The sequence below is a fragment of the Nyctereutes procyonoides genome, unplaced genomic scaffold, assembly GCF_905146905.1.
Source record: "Nyctereutes procyonoides isolate TBG_1078 unplaced genomic scaffold, NYPRO_anot_genome, whole genome shotgun sequence".
Lineage (NCBI taxonomy): Eukaryota > Metazoa > Chordata > Mammalia > Carnivora > Canidae > Nyctereutes > Nyctereutes procyonoides.
In genome coordinates, this window is record NW_026575046.1 from 15466021 (window position 1) to 15485747 (window position 19727).

Genomic DNA, 19727 nt, shown 5'->3' on the forward strand with positions numbered 1-19727 from the left:
ACTAACTGTTGGGAGTTAGGGCAGATTCCATAGGTTAAGGGCCTGGCCCCATCAGAGTGCCCCCAATTTTAGATGCCAATTTCAAGTAGTAGATCTCCAGGTTACCCATTCTTCTGTCTGACTTGGTTACAAATTGAGGGTTTCCATGACCCTTCCTCAGGTTTTAATTTTCTAGAATAGTTCATAGAACTCATAGAATGCTTACTATTACTGGTTTATTATAAAGAATATCATAAAGGATAGAAATGAACAGCCAGATGAAGAGGAATATAGTGCAAGGTCTGGAAGGAGTCTCAAGCCCAGAAAATTTGGTCTCCGTGGAGTTTGGGTTACACTACCCTCCTGGCATGTGGATGTGTTCACCATCCCAGAAGCTCTCTAAAGCCCTTGGTTTAGAGCTTTTCTGGAGGTTCTAAAAAGCATGATTGGTTAAATCTTTGATCATTCATGATTAACTCAGCCCTCATCCCCTCACCCCTCCCAAGAAGTCTAGTGTCAAGGCTTTAAGTTCCAGCCTTCTAATTACATGGTTGGTTCCTCTGGCAACTAGGCCCCATCTTCCAAGAGTCACCTCATTAGCATAAACTCAAATAAGATTGAAAGGGACTTATTATGAATAAGGAAAAATACTCCTCACACCTATCACTCAAGAAATTACAAGAGTTTTCCAAGTTCTTTGTCAGGAGCCAGAGAAAAAGACCAAGTATGTATTTCTTATTAAACCACAGTATCACAGATATTAAATGTGATCAATGTAAAACACTTAGGATGGAATCTGGCACAGTATAATAAACATGTAGCAAATGCATCAGGAAGAGTTATGGAAGACTTCAAAATGAACAAGAGGTTATTAGATATCCTTTAAGTAGAAGGCTGAATACAGTCTTTTGGATACTTTGGACTGTCTGCATCTATAGGAGTCTATGCCTTTCATTGGTTTTGACTCAGATCTTCTATAACTATAAGTTGTAAGAAACCAATAGCAGTTCAAATGATTCTTGTGCATAGACATGCAAATTGATTTTAATCAATATATATTAATTTCTAAACTTTTGAATAAATTACGAGTATTAGATCGCTCTATACATAGTGACCAGTTTTTCGTCTATTAACATCTATTTTAGCATACCTGATTGTAGATATGACTGTTACATTCTAATTTGAACTGGTTGTTAACATACCATTCTTTTATTACTGCTATTATTACTAATACAGTGACATTCAGAGCTAGGAGAGGCCTAGGGATCATCTATTTCAATAATTTTTATTTATAGTTGAGAGTTTAAAGCATGAGCACTTGACTGTCCAGGTCACACTCATCCTTATTTTGAGTTTGTGTAATTTTCAGGTTTTCTCTCATCATTTACGTAAATGAAATGACAAAACTGTTCGATAATACTTTAGCTGTTGAGCCCAGTAGTTTAAACTGGATGCTGTCCACCAGATCTTAAAAAGAGAGAACTTACTTCTATCCATAGAAGGGAGTAGGAGCAATGCTGACTGCAGTGATTCTGCTTGTCCAACCAACTTCCCCATCCTGTTCAGGATATAGCTGAGAACTGGCTGAGAACACTGCCAATCCATGGCCCACTAGTGAGAGAACAGGACCCTGAACTCAAGATCAATCTGACTTGAAAGTGGATATGTCAAGTTGTTATGAAGTGCACACACAGACCTGTGGAGAACCTAGCACTAGTCTAGAGTGAAGGGAGCTAAAATGGTGCTACTAGTAAACATTTAATATTCATAATCTGCCAGGAACTAATAAGATACAACTGAAAGGCAAATCCCTATCCTCAAGTAGTTTACAATGTAGTGTAAGAAGAAGCAAAGTAAGCTGATTATTATAATATAGTTAGTTATCTGCTGTTATAATATAGTTAGGTCTGCCCAGCATGGGAAGAGGTCAATCAGACCAAGAAAGGGAGAGAGGTAGAGAGAAACACATCACAAACCTTGACAAGTGAGCATGGTCTATCTAGAGAACAGCAAAGACCTATAGGGCCAAGAGACAGCAAGGTATGGAGGGGCAGAAATGTGCCTGGAGAGTAGGCATGAGCCAGCTGAAGAGTCGTGCCCCAAGCTAGGGTGTTGGAACATCTTCCTGAAGCCATGTGAAGTCAATAAATGATATTAAAGCTGAGGTTTAATGTGATTAGATATGGATATGCTTTTTATAATGGTCATTCTGGCTCAGGGTAGAGGATGCATTGAAAGGAGAGTGAGGTTGAAAGCAATAAAACAAGTAAAACTACTGTTCTTTAAAAAACTTCAGAGGCATTTTTACAGCTGGGAGAGGCAAGATGGGAATGGTCAGCTTCAAGTGATATTTATGGGCCAAACCACAGAAATGAGTGATCAGTGAGGATAAGAGATGTGGCACAAGGAGAAAGAAATGAATGCAAATTTCTAACCTTCACAGTTTTTGAATGATGATACCATTTACATGTAGAGATCTTTTAGGGAAATGGTGAGTTTGAATTGATTTTTAAGCTATCATGTTCAGAGTACAATTCTCTAAATGGGGCTAGGTATCAGGAGAGAAGCATGTACTAAAGTTAAGAATTTGAGGTAAGAGAGACATCACCTAGGGATAAAAATATTCTTTAAAAAAAGATTCAGTATGACCCTCAGAAAACATCAGAATTTATTGGGAGAGCAAGGGAAGAAGTGTTTAGAGGCAGCAGCTAGAGAGAGAGGAAGAAAATCAGGGAAAGTAGTGTCTCATAAGCCAAGAAAGGACAGATTTTCAAAATTGAGTTATATTATTCCCATCCCACACCAGTAGGGGATGGAGTCCTGAGGTTCAAGCTGGGGTGTGGGAGCCCAGTCTCTATGGTTGGATGCAACAAGCTGTCCTGCAATGCTCAAGTCTGTGGAGAAGCCTGAAGAACAGCAACAGAAGGAAGCAGCCTACAGCCAAAGCCAGGTGTGCTTAAAGCCTGGACATCAGGCCAGCCAAGACTATGCAGAGAGGAATGGACCAGACTCAAAGCCAACAGGCAGGAAAGCAGGGAGACCTGACGAAAGGAAGCAAGCAGTCTAGGAGCATAAGGCTGTGTCAGAATGGAAGACAAGGTGGCTGCCTGGGTTTTAGCCAATACCTCAGTCCATCAGCCAGCTGAGAGGGAGCAACAGTGTTCATAATATGGAGAGAGGTATAAAGAGGTTTTGAGTGCAGCCACTGAGAAGAAACAGGAAATGCTTTCGGGGCTGATGATGTTCATTAATCTGGGTGCTGTTTTCAGTTTGTAAGGTCACTGAGCTATATATTCATGTATGCATTCTTTTCGGTGGGTATAGTTCAACAAACAGTTTGAACATTAAAAAGAAGTCCAGAGCCTGGAGCCAGATTGACTGGAATCAAAGCCCTTCTTTGTCATTTATGAGCTATGCAATTTGGGGCCCATTACAGAATCATAATCTTGCTTTCAAGTTATGTTGTGAAAATAAGATAATATATGTAAAAGTACTTAAGAATTATGTGCTAAATTTTACCTATAAATACAACAGAGAAATCAAGTAAAATAAGAACTGAAACATGTCCATTGGACTTGATGTTTTTGGTGACTGGAATGAGAGCTATTTCAATGGATTAGGGGACCAGGAAGGATGGTCTGGGGTGGACTGGGCATGAATGAGAGGTGAGGAGGTGGAGAGCATGGATGAAGATAACTCTCAAGAAGCTTACCTCAGATTATCTATCATCTATCTACCATCTATCTATCATCTATCTATCTATCTATCTATCTATCTATCTATCTATCTATCATCAGCTCAGCTGATTTTTGAGCCAAGGAATTAGTAAGGTTACAAGTCCCAAAATTGTGTATTTTCCTTGGAAGATGCCCACCAGTGTGAGCAGAGACTTGGAAAGAGATAAATATCATCTAAGGCTGGGGTAACAGAAGGACATAAATTGAAGTTGTTGAATGAGGGAGAGAAGCTGAAGTGTGCAACCCTGTGACTAGGTTTTCTGGAAAATAAAAAGTCAAGATGATGGTAAATTTGGGAGAAAGGGTGTAGGGACTAGATGATATTGGAAAGATTCATCAGCTATGTGGGAGTGCTAGAAAGACAAATAGTAGGAGTAGGAGATGGTGCATGATAGCACCTTTTGAAAAGACCCCCCCCACACACAGCCTTCTTCTGCCACCCTTCATTGACGCCAGTAATCTTTGGGTTTTATAAGTAACCTAAAAGCATTATTCTTATCTTGATGAAGTCCCAGTAATTCATTTTTGCTTTTGTTTCTCTTTCCTTCATGGATGTATCTTGCAAGAAGTTACTGTGGCCTAGTTCAAAAAGGGTATTGCCTGTGTTCTCCTCTAGGATCTTGATGGAATCTTGTCTCACATTTAGATCTTTCATCTATTTTGAGTTTATCTTTGTGTATGGTGCAAGAGAGTGGTCCAGTTTCATTCTTCTGCGTGTGGATGTCTAATTTCCCAGCACCATTTACTGAAGAGACTTTTTTCCAGTGGTTAGTCTTTCCTCCTTTGTCGAATATTAGTTGACCATAAAGTTGAGGGTCCACTTCTGGATTCTCTATTCTGTTCCATTGATCTATGTGTCTGTTTTTGTGCCAGTACCACCCTGTCTTGATGACCACAGCTTTGTAGTACAACCTGAAATCTGGCATTGTGATACCTCCAGCTATGGTTTTCTTTTTTAATATTCCCCTGGCTATTCAGGGTCTTTTCTGATTCCACACAAATCTTAAAATAATTTGTTCCAACTCTCTGAAGAAAGTCCATGGTATTTTGATAGGGATTGCATTAAACGTGGGTAACATTGACATTTTCACAATATTAATTCTTCCAATCCATGAGCATGGAATATTTTTCCATCTCTTTGTGTCTTCCTCAATTTCTTTCAGAAGTGTTCTGTAGTTTTTAGGGTATAGATCCTTTACCTCTTTGGTTAGGTTTATTCCTAGGTATCTTTTGCTTTTGGGTGCAATTGTAAATGGGATTGACTCCTTAATTTCTCTTTCTTCAGTTTCATTGTTAGTGTATAGAAATGCCACTGACTTCTGGGCATTGATTTTGTATCCTGCCACATTGCTAAATTGCTGTATGAGTTCTAGCAATCTTGGGGTGGAGTCTTTTGGGTTTTCTATGTAGAGTATCATGTCATCGGTGAAGAGGAAGAGTTTGACTTCTTCTTTGCCAATTTGAATGCCTTTTATTTGTTTTTGTTGTCTGATTGCTAAGGCTAGGACTTCTAGTACTATGTTGAATAGCAGTGGTGAGAATGGACATCCCTGGGGTGACTGGGTGATGGGCACTGAGGGGGGCACTTCATGGGATGAGCACTGGGTGTTATTCTATATGTTGGCAAATTGAACACCAATAAAAAATAGTTATAAAAATTAAAATAAAAATAAAATGCCCATTATAACTAAAAAAAAAAGCATTATTCTGTATTTTAAATCACTTCATCTTTTTCTCTCTTGAATGTAGATGGAGAAAAACTGATTGCTATATCCTGCGAGGGTCCTCCAATTTCCTGAACACTATTCAGTGTTCTGTTGCACTGACTGAATTCCTTTAAATCTAGTACAAGGCTCTCTTCCCTCTTTCTTATTTTCCATTTATTCTAAGTTCATGACTTTGTACATTCAATCCTAAATAGGATTCAATCAGATCTTGAGGATGTTTTTTTTAAAATAATAAATTTATTTTTTATTGGTGTTCAATTTGCCAACATACAGAATAACACCCAGTGCTCATCCCATCAAGTGCTCCCCTCAGTGCCCGTCACCCATTCACCCCCACCCCCTGCCCTCCTCCCCTTCCACCACCCCTAGTTCGTTTCCCAGAGTTAGGAGTCTTCATGTTCTGTCTCCCTTTCTGATATTTCCTACCCATTTCTTCTCCCTTCCCTTCTATTCCCTTTCACTATTATTTATATTCCCCAAATGAATGAGACCATATAATGTTTGTCCTTCTCCGACTGACTTATTTCACTCAGCATAATACCCTCCAGTTCCATCCACGTCGAAGCAAATGGTGGGTATTTGTCATTTCTAATGGCTGAGTAATATTCCATTTGAGGATGTTTTAGTTTTTGTTTTTGGCCTCTTGTGGTTGGTTCCTTTATGTCTACCCTATAACAAAAGATCACAGAGTCTAGAAAGAAAGGTAATTTACTTGATTGGATTGTAACATATCACGGACAAATAATTTTTACATGTTTGACTTTATGGCCACCCTGTTATTTCATTCTTACTCTTTACACCACAGTGTTGATTTTGTCATTGTTTCCTAGTTTGTTATTCATGATGACCCATCACTTTTCATTTTTACCCCTTCACAGTCAATCTTGGGATCCTACACATTGAAATGTTGTATGGTGTGTCATTTTCCTCAATTTCCAAGGAAAATTTGAATTCCAATCCCAAAACTATACTCTTTCAACATGTTGTTAAACATTTTAATTAATATTGGACCAATGGTAAGATCATATCTATTTGGTTGTCTTGCATCAGTACATTTTAGCAGTGCTTCTAAAACTTTGGTTTAGCAAATTTTCATTTCATAGCTGAAGCATTTTCAAGTGAAACTTCTCATGAAGACATCACTCAACACGTAACTGCTGAAAAGCAAGATATGAATGAGGACCAGAATTTAAGAGACCAGATTCAGCACAGGTTAGTTTAAAACTCAGTGTCCTGCATCTTATTTCTTGCCCTTTGAACAGACTGACCATTAGTCACTTTGGCATCTTCAGATCTAGAAAAAAGATGTATTTTCTAGCACTGAGCCTTTTAACAAGTAAAAAATAAATAAATAAATAAATAAATAAATAAATAAATAAATAAATAAATAAATGAATAAATGAATAAATAAATAGTTTTGATATTGAGTGAAATATTTATGTGTTGGCTCTCATATTCAAAACACAAATTATCATAGACTGGGAAGAGAAGAATTAAATGAGGTGATACTTCCCTTTCTGGTTCATTGCATGGAGTCCTAATTTAGTCCTCATTCAACAAATGCCAGTGAAGATCATGATATTTCAAAGAGCTAGGCATCAGACCACAGAGTATAGTTTAAAATGACTTCCATTTTGCTAAAATGATGTTATACAAAACAGAACAAAACAAAACAAAAAACACCCACTTATTCATTGGAAAAGAAAACAGAGTTAGACAATTTTATGAAACCTGAGGAAATCTAAAAAAGGAGGTGAGCCAGAGAAAAGTAATTTTCTACATTAATTAGCTAATTAGCTTTATTAAGCTTATCTATTCTCAAGGAAGACAAGAAAGTTTCAAGAATCATTCCAAGATTATTTTTCAGTCAGGCACGTAAATCTGAGCTACCTACACTTACTCAAAGATTTATTTGATTTCTCTAAGAGAAAAACAGATGACCTCAGGCTGTAGCTCCCATAAGAAGCTAATTCTACTCAGTTAATTCTACTGAGTGCAGTTCATCTTCCTGTTGATTTTCACTTCTACAGTGAAATCGAACTTACACTGAAGTTTTTCTGAAATGGTGGCATTTTCAAATCTTCTTTTACTCTTTCATATATCTCAAAAAAATATGGCTTGATGGTATTAAATAATTTCTTCTTCAAAGTAAATAATATTGCACTGTCTGTATAATTCTTAGAGTTGTTTTTTCAGTCTTAACTATATTGGCAGCTTACTTTTTAATTATGCATGTCAGGTAAATTATGCTTAATATTAGTGACATTTTAATCATTACAATACAATATTTTTGCAGAATTATAGGCTTCTTGGACAACTGGCCTTTGTTGGAGCAATGGTTTACGGAGCCAAAAAATATTTTGATAAAAATCAATGCTGAAGTAGATAAAGAGTCTTTATGCAATAAAGTAAAAGAAATGTTTATGACTGAAATAATGAAAAAAGAGAATAAAGGTAATTATATTTCTTTATAACTTTGAACTTATGTAATAAGATGTGTGGATTTAATGAATTTAGGAAAAAATGAAAATGCAATTGCAAAGTTCTCTCTTTTATTTGAGTTATACTATCTATAAGTATATTCTTTTGACTTTAGCTCTCTGCTGCAGGTGTTATTTTTCTCTGTTTTAATTTAATCAGGATAAGTCATCTCACTTATGAGATGTTCTCAAAACATTGTTCTCATATAAAAAAAAGTAGAGTTAAAATTTAAAATGTCATAGAAAAGAGTAAAGATTTTAATATTAACCTCGGGAGTTAACCCTCCTTTTAGGATGGATACCCTGGGCAGTTTATTTCCCTCAATCTTGATGTGATGTGAATTTACTGATTATTAACTACTTATTTACAAACCTTCTTCTGGAATATGTCTCATCACAAACCATCCTGATCTCTTTCCTCCTTCATTCAACGAATAAGAATTGCCCACTAGTTTTTCATGGAATTATTGAAATTTACTATTGAAAGGGATTTTAGGCTAATACACTGCAAAGCCAAACTTCAACAGACAATTTTACCTTTGCAAAATGATTTGAAAAATAAATCTGTCTCTTTTGTTTATCATTCAGACCTAATTGTGTTGACAACTGAAGTTTCTTGGTATAATAAAAACAATCAAAGTTAATAATACCACAAGGATTCTAAAACTGCCTTGATAACATGCTATCTCCTGTCACTTCATTTATAATCTAACCACCATAATGTATCAATTGATTGACCCCAAAATAGCACATAACTATAAGCTGTAATTGCTGTGAGGATCTAGGAATGTGCACTTAGAAAGACAAGCTCCCACATCCAAATGTCTACTCCCCGTAGCCAGCCATTGAAACTCTCAGATAAAACAAATACCAATTTGCATATTATTTAAGAGGCTTAATGTGTTATTTAACAGTCAGAAATTAGACTGGAGGCTGGAAGAAACCTCTCACAGCACTTTTAGAGTCTTGGTTGGGAAGGAAAAAATACCAATTCTAAGCTGTAGCTTCAAAAATCTACGGGTTAGAATCAGTTTGTTTTTGCCAGCTGTCAAACTCACTTCAATATTTTCCTGAAGATTTTACATTCTAATCACTGAATATATTAACAACTCAACTGCCTCTTATTCAAGTATAGGTTAATCACTTTAACAAATATTTTATCATTAAAACCGTAAACATTGACCTAGCCCAACACTCTGAATTAAACATCCTAAGTTAAGAAAATTAAAAAATAAAAGGTATATATATATACACACACACATACCCTGGGGTATATATATATACCCCAGGGTAAAAAAAAAAAAAAAAAAAAAAAAAAAAGACCATTATATACTTAAGTAGGAAGAAGCTGGTTATATATAAAATAGCCCTGTTTTGTTTTTAAAAGTATGTCTATGTATTAAATATATATGCACAGAAAAGAATCTGACAGTCTATACAGTACTTGGTGGTATAGGAGGAAGAAGAGCAAAGAGACTTAACAGGCAATTTCCCATTCTGCTTATTTGTCAGAATTGTTGGATTTTTGCAAACAATAATTCTGTATTATTTTTATAATCAGAAAAAAAAAAACCCTTACTTTCCACTTTGAGAAAACATCTTAATAAAATAAAGGCCTCTTGCTTGCTGACTTGAAAAGAAGAATCTAAAATAAATAAATAAATAAGAAAAAAAAAAAGAAAAGAAAAGAAGAATCTAAGGGCAGAGGGAATACATATGAAAAGAAATAGCCACACAAGGGTGGGGGTGGGTATTCATTGCCAGTGGTAAGGTCCCAGCAAGGAGGTAATGGGAGGCCCAGGAGGGCATGACAGGAAGGGTGAACCTGAAGGGTGAGAGGCAAAGAGCCATAACAGCAAGAGATACCTAAAAAAAGCACACCCAGCCCCATTCCATCTCTCCAGGCCCCCAGGTTGACTGGCTTCTCTGTGGGGTGGCACTTCCTGATTCTCTTCAAGTCTTTCCTCAAATGTTACCTCAGTGAGGTACCTACCCTGCTCAGCCCTCCATTTAAAACTTAAAAAGCTGCCCCACTGTACTCCTGATTCTCTTTACTCTGTTCTGATTTTTCCACAGTACTTACCACCACCCCTTATATAAATTAACTTACTCATCATGTTTATGGTTTGCCAACAACCACTAAAATGCAGACTTCACAAGGCCGGGATTTTTCTTTTTTTTTGTTGTGATGATCTATCTCTGGCAACCAGAACTGTGGCTACTGTTGTTTGTACTACTATTATTAGCAGCAGTGGAGGTTGTTTTACCTCATTGGTATTACCCTTACTTTCCTTCAAGGCACAATTCATATCCAATAAATAGTTGCTGCTTGAGTTAACCAATTGCTAAGAAGACTTGAGTACTATGCGCTATCCTAAATATTTTGCACATATTTGCTCTCAGAAGTCTATAGAGCACAGGTCTTACCCCCTCTGTGACCTCCTCACCCTCGGCTTCTGTAAGATTGTTCTTCACCTTCTCTTCATGCTTTCTTCACCTTGGTTTTCCACTGGAATTTTGAAATAATCCTTTCTTTTCCTATTCCACTACATTAGACACATCTAGATTATTACTTTTACTTTTGGCACCCTTTGTCAACAAGCCCTTCTACCTGCTACACACATACACATCACCTTATCATCATCATCATCATCACCATCATCATCATTAATCATCGGCAAAGAAAACAACATTTCTAACAAGGCAGAAAAGGCTTCAAATCCTAGCTTTAACTGGATGATTTAAGGGAGAGCCTTAAAATATGGATGTAAATTTAAATCAGTATAGGCAGTTATATGTTAATTAAGGCTTCTCTTGGTTCAAGTAAAATAGCAGGTGTCTAGAGTCTCTAATAAAGGTCTGTTCTTATCATGTTTTTGAAGTTAAAAAGAAATTAGAAGAAAAGGAAACTGAGAAAAAAGAAGAAGTTCCCCTGGGTGAGCCTCCGCCTCCTCCTCCTCCCCCTCCCCCTCCTCCTCCTGAGCCAGAAAAAGAGAAGGAAACCCATCCTCAACGAGAGCATTCAAAAACTCCTACTGCAAAAGGGAAACCACCAGCAGGTGATTGACAGAATAATTTATAATCCTGTTTGCCAGTTTCTTATTTTCACTTAGAAAAGAATTATAAGTTGCAAGACCTATGCATTTGTTTAGATTGAGACTTTGAGCAACTTCAATTGTATGGAACCAAGTTATGCACTCATATGGGAGTGGAAAAGCCCTTAGTAGCCAACAGCGTGGTCGTCCCAAGGCCCATGTACTTTCCTGTGTGGGAGGGAATGTAGAGTCCTCATACCCAGTTCTACTGATTAGAATAAGACCAGAGATGAGAATAGGATAGGCACAGAGAGTAACCAGAAGGAACTTAGAGCACATCAAAAGGACACACAACTGTTTGCTGAACTGTAGACTTCTGTTTTTGTAGAGTGAGAACATCTTCAAAAAATGAGAGTTAGCATAGCCAGTTTTTCCCAAGAAAAAGGGAACAAATCAACAGCATTCATCAGAGCCTAGAATTCATATGTAACTTACTCGTCTGTGTGAGTCTGTGTGATAATAAAAAGGATAGAAATGAGCACCTGGCATCTCAGTAAATGTGTATGTTTGTAATTTATAATATATATGGATCGAGTTGGTGTAGGGAATATGTTTTACCTGAAGTTCTTTCTAGATCCTTAAACACGAAGGACCATTAACTTGAGTGGTAGACAATAAATATAATGACCAAAGTGAAGTGCTCAATTATTGCAGTGCACCATATTGGTAGAATGTCACTATCAGTTTGGTGCTGTGCATAGAAGCAAACGTGGCTGTCGTGTCTAGTTTCAACTCTGTACGTAGCTGGCTGTGCATTACCCAAGTCTACCTAGGAATCCTTGATCTTGTGCCAGCATCACATTTTTAAACTCCAGAATCTTTGTGCTTCATGGACATTTGAGATGGATGTGAATTTTTTAATTTAATTTCTTTATGTTGAACAAATACATTTAATCTGGTCTGTTAAAGACCATCATATTCCTATAAAATGGGGCTTGACTAAAGGGCAAAATACACAAATTCTAAAGACATGGTTTTTTTGTAATCATAGGAATAATAAAGCACAAAGCCATAAATTAAATATATCTGTACTTTTCCCATGAACCATTAGGAATTAAAAAAAAATTCAGAGGTTTGAAGGAAAGATAAAAACCTTTAAAATGCTGTTTAGAACTGGTGAAAACAGTTTTCACAATGGCTCAAGTAAGCCTAGACTTATCCAATATAGTTCTTTAACCTATAGCCATGACTCTCCTCACCATGGCCTCCCCCTCAGTCTGCTTGCTATCTGGAGGACTGTGTACTTGAGCCATTCCCTGAAACCAGTCTCTGGTGTTTCTGGTTATAACATAGGTCAGTCTTTAAGTTTCTGAAGTTTGCTTGCGATTTTAAAATTGTATTCTTTAATACTGTGCATGAGAGGAATAATAAAGCTATCATTGCTTAAAAGAATGCTTGCATCTGTCTCTTTTTTTTCACCAAGGACGGGCCTAGAGCCTGATCTTTAAAAACTTATCCAAGTGTTCATCTCCAGAGGCCTAATTATTGCCTTCCAACAACAATGCTTAACGGAAAGAGATTTCAGTCAGTGCTTTTGGGCATCAGTGGGGCAGTAGAGCAAGGCAGTGAAGCAGGCGGCTGCCCTTACAGCTCAGGGAAGCTTAGTGAAGCGATTTTAGGGGGAAAAGTTCCTGGCAGGTTTGACTATTTTCATATAAATAATCTACAAACTCTTTTTCAAATGAAAGCATTTTCAGAAATGAAAGCCTGAGGCTTCTGAACATGCCCAGCTCAAACACCCAACAACCATCTTTAGAAGTTGAGATGAAAAGAGGAATTATTTACCAAAAAACGACAAAAAAACAAAAACCCAACAGGGTGGAAACAGACTAAAGAAGGGGGCATAGTGCGCTGAGTACGAACAGTCATTGTGCCCCTGTGTGATTCTGCATTTTGTATCTGCTTCCAACGTGCTTGGGATTAAATTTGAAGGAGTTCACAATTATGTTCCATTAAAGCGTCTATTATCAAATCCACTATCAAGCTTCAGAATTTAATTTTAAACTAAAGTTGTCAGTGTGACAATACAATAGTACTATATCCATGCTGCTATTTAAAAATACTTTTTGAGATTTCAGAATCTGTTTAGGAACTGATTAAAAAAAACAAAAACAAAAACAGGTAGAGTGCATGCTGCCCCCCGGTGAAATTAGACTTGCTCATCATGCATTATAAATTCCAGTATCTCTTTGTAATTTCTTTTCTCTGTTGCCTTGTTTAGAGTTTGTTTAGAGCTAAAAAGTTGGTTATCCAAAATATTGTTATTAAAGGAACTAGGAGCTTATCTAAACATTATTATTATTACTATTATTATTATTAAGCTTATTTCTAAAAAAGCAACTAGTTCAACTAATATTTAGTTTTTATTTATTTGTTTATTTACTTATTTTTGAGTTTGGTGGTTGGCTATTTGGATACTTAAAAGTCTTCTTATAGAAGTTTACCGAATTCCAAGGTTAATCCTTCTCTATGTTTTAGTTCTTCGAAGTCTTGGTTGTTGGTTCTGGGAAGTTTAAATATGACATGTGCTACCCATGTAGCACATTCTTATAATTATCACTTCTAAATATAATAGGTCAGACAGGTTTTCTCCATCAAAGGCATTTAAATTGCCTCATCCATCCATTCTTCCAATGAAGAATAAACTGTAGCCCAGGGCAAAGGGTAGGTAATGATTGCATTTGTTTGGTGACTTATGTGGGATGGAGGGAATTTTTTCAAGGAACTAATGTATTATTTGGGATGCCATATTGAGCTTGAGATGATCAGATTCCCATTTTCCCCCTTCCAGTGCAGTTTTGAACTAGAGTCCAAGGAATCCAAGATAACCATACCCAAACCATCCTTTACATTGCAAGTTAGAGTCAATGCAAAGTGGAAATGTAGAAATCACAAGTCATGAGGTCAGGAAAAGTTCAAGGATGCACCATATCAAAACAATGTGGTTATTCAGCTCTTCCTCAAGCTCTTTTGGCATCATTCTTATTACAGATTTAGTGGTCTTATTATATAAGGATAATTTCATTGAAATAAGTCAAAATAAAGCCATCTGCTTCAAATGAACTTGTAACTAACTTTTAAAACTCTGCAGCTCTGTTGCATTGAAGAGTTTGTCACCAAATCCACTGACAAATATTGACATTAAACTTAAGACTAAACTTCTCAGTGTGACAAATGGCAATAGCACTCTCAGGGCTGTCATTCAAGAAGTTTTAATCCAATCTGTCTTCAGATTAATTTTAGATCACAGTAAAGACCTCAGAAATATGACTGTTTATCTGTGAGGAATAACATTTGATTGCTCATGAGTAATATAGCCCGGGATATTAAAGAAAATCATCAATAATGTTTATGTCTTGAATTTTGTTTAGAACCCTTGACTGGTAAGCCAGACTCTCTTCAGGAAGGAAAAGGAAAGAAAGGGGACACTTCACTCAAAAGAAAAGGTACTGCAGTTAAAGATAGATACGGTTTTGACATGATTCTGTATACATCGAATACTTCTCTCAGGCATTTGTAAGCCATAAGCCCTTGCCAAAGAATATAACCTCAGCTGTTCTGTAGCTTGGAATTTAGCAAAGGTTCTGCTGAGAAAAGTGAGGCTTGTGGGAAATAATTTAGAAACATCTAACGTACAGAATATCCATCCATCATAGAAATTACAGGTGTTACCCTTGGGCTATGCTAGGCCATCAGAGAGACATACACTGAACCATATTTTCTTGAGCTTCCATCAAATTGCCTTCACTGACATGCCCTTCAGTATAGAGCACTCAACTCCTTTCACAGTATAACATAGCAGTGGAGGTGAAACTTGCATTATACCAATAATAACCTGGTATTTCATTTTCTGGGGGGGATGGTATACCCACTACATCATTTAATGGTCCCTATAGGAAATCCCGGGTGAGACATTTCATTCAGAATCAAGGGACAGGAAAATCTTTCTTCATCTGAGTGGTTAGATGATTAGCACATCGAAATGATGATATTTCCTTTTCTATTTTGGCTGTCCAGAAGTTCAGAATCAAACTAGTCGCCATATCTGTGCAAGAGCACCTAGATCTCAATATTGGTTTCCTAATACCTCTTCCAGTTTTGACCGTTCCACTTTAAGTTGTACTTTTCCTCACCCTACTTTCACTTAATTTTTTTTCTGTTTTACCTTAACTGTTTCTGTGAAATAGAGGGGATATAATTTTCATGTAATTGATAGTTGGCAGAAAATCCTGGGCTCTTAAAAGCATATTAGATTTATTTGAAGCTGCTATAACAACCAATTAAATTTGAAATGCAGTTATAAATATATACAGTTGGCTTTTTCAGGGTACATTCAAATAAGGTTGTCATGAGTGTGTACCTTTGTTTAATTTTTCATTTCAAATTGCCAAATGCAGGGCAAGCCAGGAGTATGCAAGTTCACAAACTGATGAGCTGAAAAGGATCTTTATTTTGCCATTTAAAAATACATAACCATGATTCCCAAAGAGAATCTCACCCTTCTCTGGTTATGTAACATGACGTATAACTAGAGCCAGCTGGTGAGTTAACACTGAGATTTAAATCTTAGTTAGGGGATCCCTGGGTGGCTCAGCAGTTTAGTGCCTGCCTTTGGCCCAGGGCATGATCCTGGAGTCCTGGGATCGAGTCCGGCGTCGGGCTCCCGGCATGGAGCCTGCTTCTCCCTCCTCCTGTGTCTCTGCCTCTCTCTCTCTATGTCTATCATAAATAAATAAATCTTTTAAAAAATCTTAGCTAAAATCTTAAGGGCAATAATTTATGCTCAGCTCTACTTATTTACTAATAGAATAATTTTCAGATTTACATTATTTATTCCTTGCTTCTCATTGTGATCAACAAAAGCAAATGAAGGATCACCATAGAATCTTCAAAAATACAAATTAAAGAAAAATTAAATATACTATGCATATTAGTTACCAAATCAAGTTAAATATAATAATGTAAAGTATACACATTCTGTTAAAAGTATACACCATAAGCAAATGCAAGTTTAACCAGTTCGTTAACCTGAGTCAGTTAGCTGCAGTTAGCTCAATTTAATTAACTAATAACTTTCAAACATTTTTTTGCTTTTATTTTACTGAATTTCTGTTGTGTTTAATAATATTTGAAATAGGTGAATTTGTAGTCCTGATGTAGAAGCCAACTCTTATAGTTTAAGGAGCTATATCCATTCTTCAAATTTATCCTTATTTCCTGCTGTTGACATCTTCGACTCAGTCCTATTCTTCTCTGCATAATAGATCAACCTCTACCTATTTTCTCCCCAAATCTTGACATTGAAATGCCATTGCCAAGTGTATTTTGGTGTTCTTAAAGCATTTCTTATTCTCTTCAACCCATATGCCATTGTCCCAGGTTATTGCTTCATAAAACAACAGCTCTTCAACACTATGACCTTACCTATCAGTTGTTAATTAGGGGCAAAATGAAGAAAGTTTTCCATAATCAACTAATTGCAGAAAATACTGAGTTATGCCAAGTTAAAAAGTCTTTAATTAAAAAAATATCAATATGCACCTCTAAGGGAGTGGGAGATACAGTATGTAATATCCCAAAATATTTTGGCTGCAGAATTCTCTCTTGGAGCAGTTTCCGCTGGAGCTAGAGTTTTATGGAACAAACATTGGGGAATAATTTTGTTTTTTGTTCCACTGGCCTGCTCATATATTGGCATTGGCATTGTTCCAGTGCTTGCCTTCTGACTTGACTTATTGCTGTAAGTGCTACCAGGCCACTTAGCAATAAATGAAATGTCAGTGTTATAAACATTAGTGACATTTAACTGGAAGAGCATGGAAAAACAGAGGAAAAAAAAATAAAAGGCTAATAAAATTGAGATACCTGGCTGCATCCATCAGAGCAGTGGCTCTTTAAGTATGGTCCCTGGACCAGTAGCATCCAAATCACCTGAGAACTTCCTAAAAACACAAATACTTGGCCCCACCCCATATCTACTGAATCTAGAACTCCTGTAGGGGACCAGCAATTTGTGTTTTAATAGGCTCTCTAGGGAATTCTAAATTGGAGAACTATTAAACTGGAGCCCAAGGATTACTGCTCTACTATCGCCATTGGAATATCAGAAACATTCAATTATTTCTAACGTATTATTTATATGCCTCATCCCCAAAATATTTAAATTAGATTACAATTTAGAAAAAAACATATATATGAAGTATTTCCATTTCAACATTGAATGGCTACACCGAGGACTAAATGATCCAGCTTTCAAGCAAAAGCCAGTCTCTCATTAAAAACTGAAGCTTCGGATCCCTGGGTGGCGCAGCGGTTTGGCGCCTGCCTTTGGCCCAGGGCGCGATCCTGGAGACCCGGGATCGAATCCCACGTCGGGCTCCCGGTGCATGGAGCCTGCTTCTCCCTCTGCCTGTCTCTGCCTCTCTCGCTCTCTCTGTATGACTATCGTAAATTAAAAAAAAAAAAAACAAACAAACTGAAGCTTCCATGTGGTTGGGTGAGTGATATTGAGGAAGAGATGCCCCTTGTTACATTTAAGATGCTGGCAGATTTTGTTCAAAAATGACAGCTATATTCATTCTCTATGGCATAGATATATTTTTATTCATTAAAATTTTTCCTCCTTAGTATTTCCATTGTTAAAAAAATAGATAAAAGTTAAATGGAATCAAAGTGCAATGGTCCAAAAATACTACCCGGCTCTTAGTTTTCACTGAATGATCATGATATGTAAGAAAAGAAGAAAGAAGAAACTCATTCCAGTCCTATACTTATAATTGCAAATTTCTTAGGAATTCTTCTCAGAGAAATTCATCTTAAAGTGGCCATAGTGTTATCATTTTTATTTCACTGAAGATACAGGTCAAATAATGGAAAATCACCATATTGAAATATATATCAAATTATGAACACTGCTAGTTATTGCCTGAACAAAGATTTTCTTAAATTTTTCTAAATATAAAAATATCTAGGTACAACTTCAGACCTATGGGTAATGGATACTATTTTTAACTGTATAAGTAGAAGTCACCTATTTAGGGGTGACATAAGACATAATGACAAATTCCTCTCTACTTATAGTCTATATATTTTTGAATAGCATGAAAATGTAAGGTATATTTACTTTTCTAAATATCATTATCATTAAATAATACTCATTAAGGAAATATAGCTTGGGAAATAAAGTGTTCCCACATCTCTAGGCATCTATCTATAAACTGCATCTAAAATCTCAATAATTATTCTGAAGGTAAGTGTAGTTTAAACTGAATGAATTTCTAAACCATAATAACCTTGATCCTGTTAGGACATATTAGGCTTTCTGAGTTAAGCTACTTTCATCAATCACAGGATCTTTCAGACCATAAGAATGCCATGCCACCCAAATGGTCTAGATTCCCTTCCTGATGCTCTCAGGGGAAGTGAAGCATATGTTCTTTTTGGATTCTCAACTGAACATTAGTATTCTTTCTCTTGCTCCTCTTTTTCCTCCTCTACTTCCTCTTTCTCCCTTTTCTCTCTTCCTCTTTGCTCCTTCTCTCTCTCTCTCTCTCTCTCTCTCTCTCTCTCTAATGCCTTAGTTCATCCAGGCTTATGGCACAGCAAGTACCTTCATCCATACTCCCTGAGTGTAGCAAGAAATATAGTTTCCCACTCAGAAACCCTGTTTCTCATTCAGGGAATGTTGGAATATTCAGGAGCTGCAATACCCTATCTCCTTCCTTGCATTCTTTACTAACTCTGGCTGACTCTTATAGTAACTTCCTATCCTGAGCTATCCTGAGCTTCAAAACAAAAACAAAAGCAAAAACAACCATCAAGAGCACTGCTCATAGTACACTTACTCTCTTTCTCATTCAGGATGAGAATTTAATTTACTAGTATTTGCAGTAGTAAATGAAATGCACTTTACAGTCTAAACTGTTCATTTTAGAAGCAAGGACAGAGACAAAAATAAAATATCAAGTTGCTTTTCATAGCCAACTGGACTAAAGAAACTAAGTAGCTTAAAAAAAAAAAACTGAACTGGTACTACTGGTTAATTTGGAGACTATAGAGAATAGAGTTTTTGATTTTTGATTTGGTAAGTCTTCCCAAAATTGCTTAATGAATTGCCTTAAGTCCATGGTAATTCTAGCTTTATTCATCCACCAGAATCTGGTTCTATTCACCTACTTGTAACAGAATGATTTAATATGCATATTTAAGGTTCTCCTAAAGGAAAATCATCAGGAGGGAAAGGACCAGTAAAGAAATCACCTGCTGATTCTACAGACATGTCACCTGTTCCCATAGTGCCACCATCACCCAAGCCAGGATCAGAAGAATGGGTCTACGTGAATGAACCAATTCCTGAGGTATGACAGTTTAGATTTAAGCTAGTAGAAACTAGTCTATCTCACTCTCTCTCTCTCTCTCTCTCTCTCTCTCTTTCTCTCTCTTTTTTGGTAAGATTCATACCTTTATTTGCACTACCCAGAAGGCCTTTCATAGCTGGTGATATGTATCTTCATCAAAAAGCCAAGGTGAATTTTTGAGACTACACATTCAATCACATTGTATTCTCTTCTCTACTCCTTCGAGTTTCTGAGTCATGCTTTGAACGGCTATTAAGTGCTGAAAGCAGGAGAACAAAATGGGTTCTGTGAGGACCAATTTTCTCCCTAAGGACGAGCCGAGATGCAGTTTCTTGGAAGAATGACTTCCTCA

The 19727-nt window shown here is 36.7% G+C and overlaps 1 protein-coding gene across 1 annotated transcript in view; it reads left to right on the top strand.

The window, feature by feature from the left end:
* The window catches only part of SPEF2 (sperm flagellar 2), a 163739-nt gene that overhangs the window by 73914 nt on the left and 70098 nt on the right, over positions 1-19727 (top strand). Inside the window, exons 16-20 of the mRNA XM_055325754.1 lie at positions 6547-6655; positions 7740-7897; positions 10806-10982; positions 14390-14464; positions 19227-19375. Coding sequence (XP_055181729.1) covers positions 6547-6655; positions 7740-7897; positions 10806-10982; positions 14390-14464; positions 19227-19375 — 668 coding nt within the window. The remainder of the gene's footprint in view (positions 1-6546; positions 6656-7739; positions 7898-10805; positions 10983-14389; positions 14465-19226; positions 19376-19727) is intronic.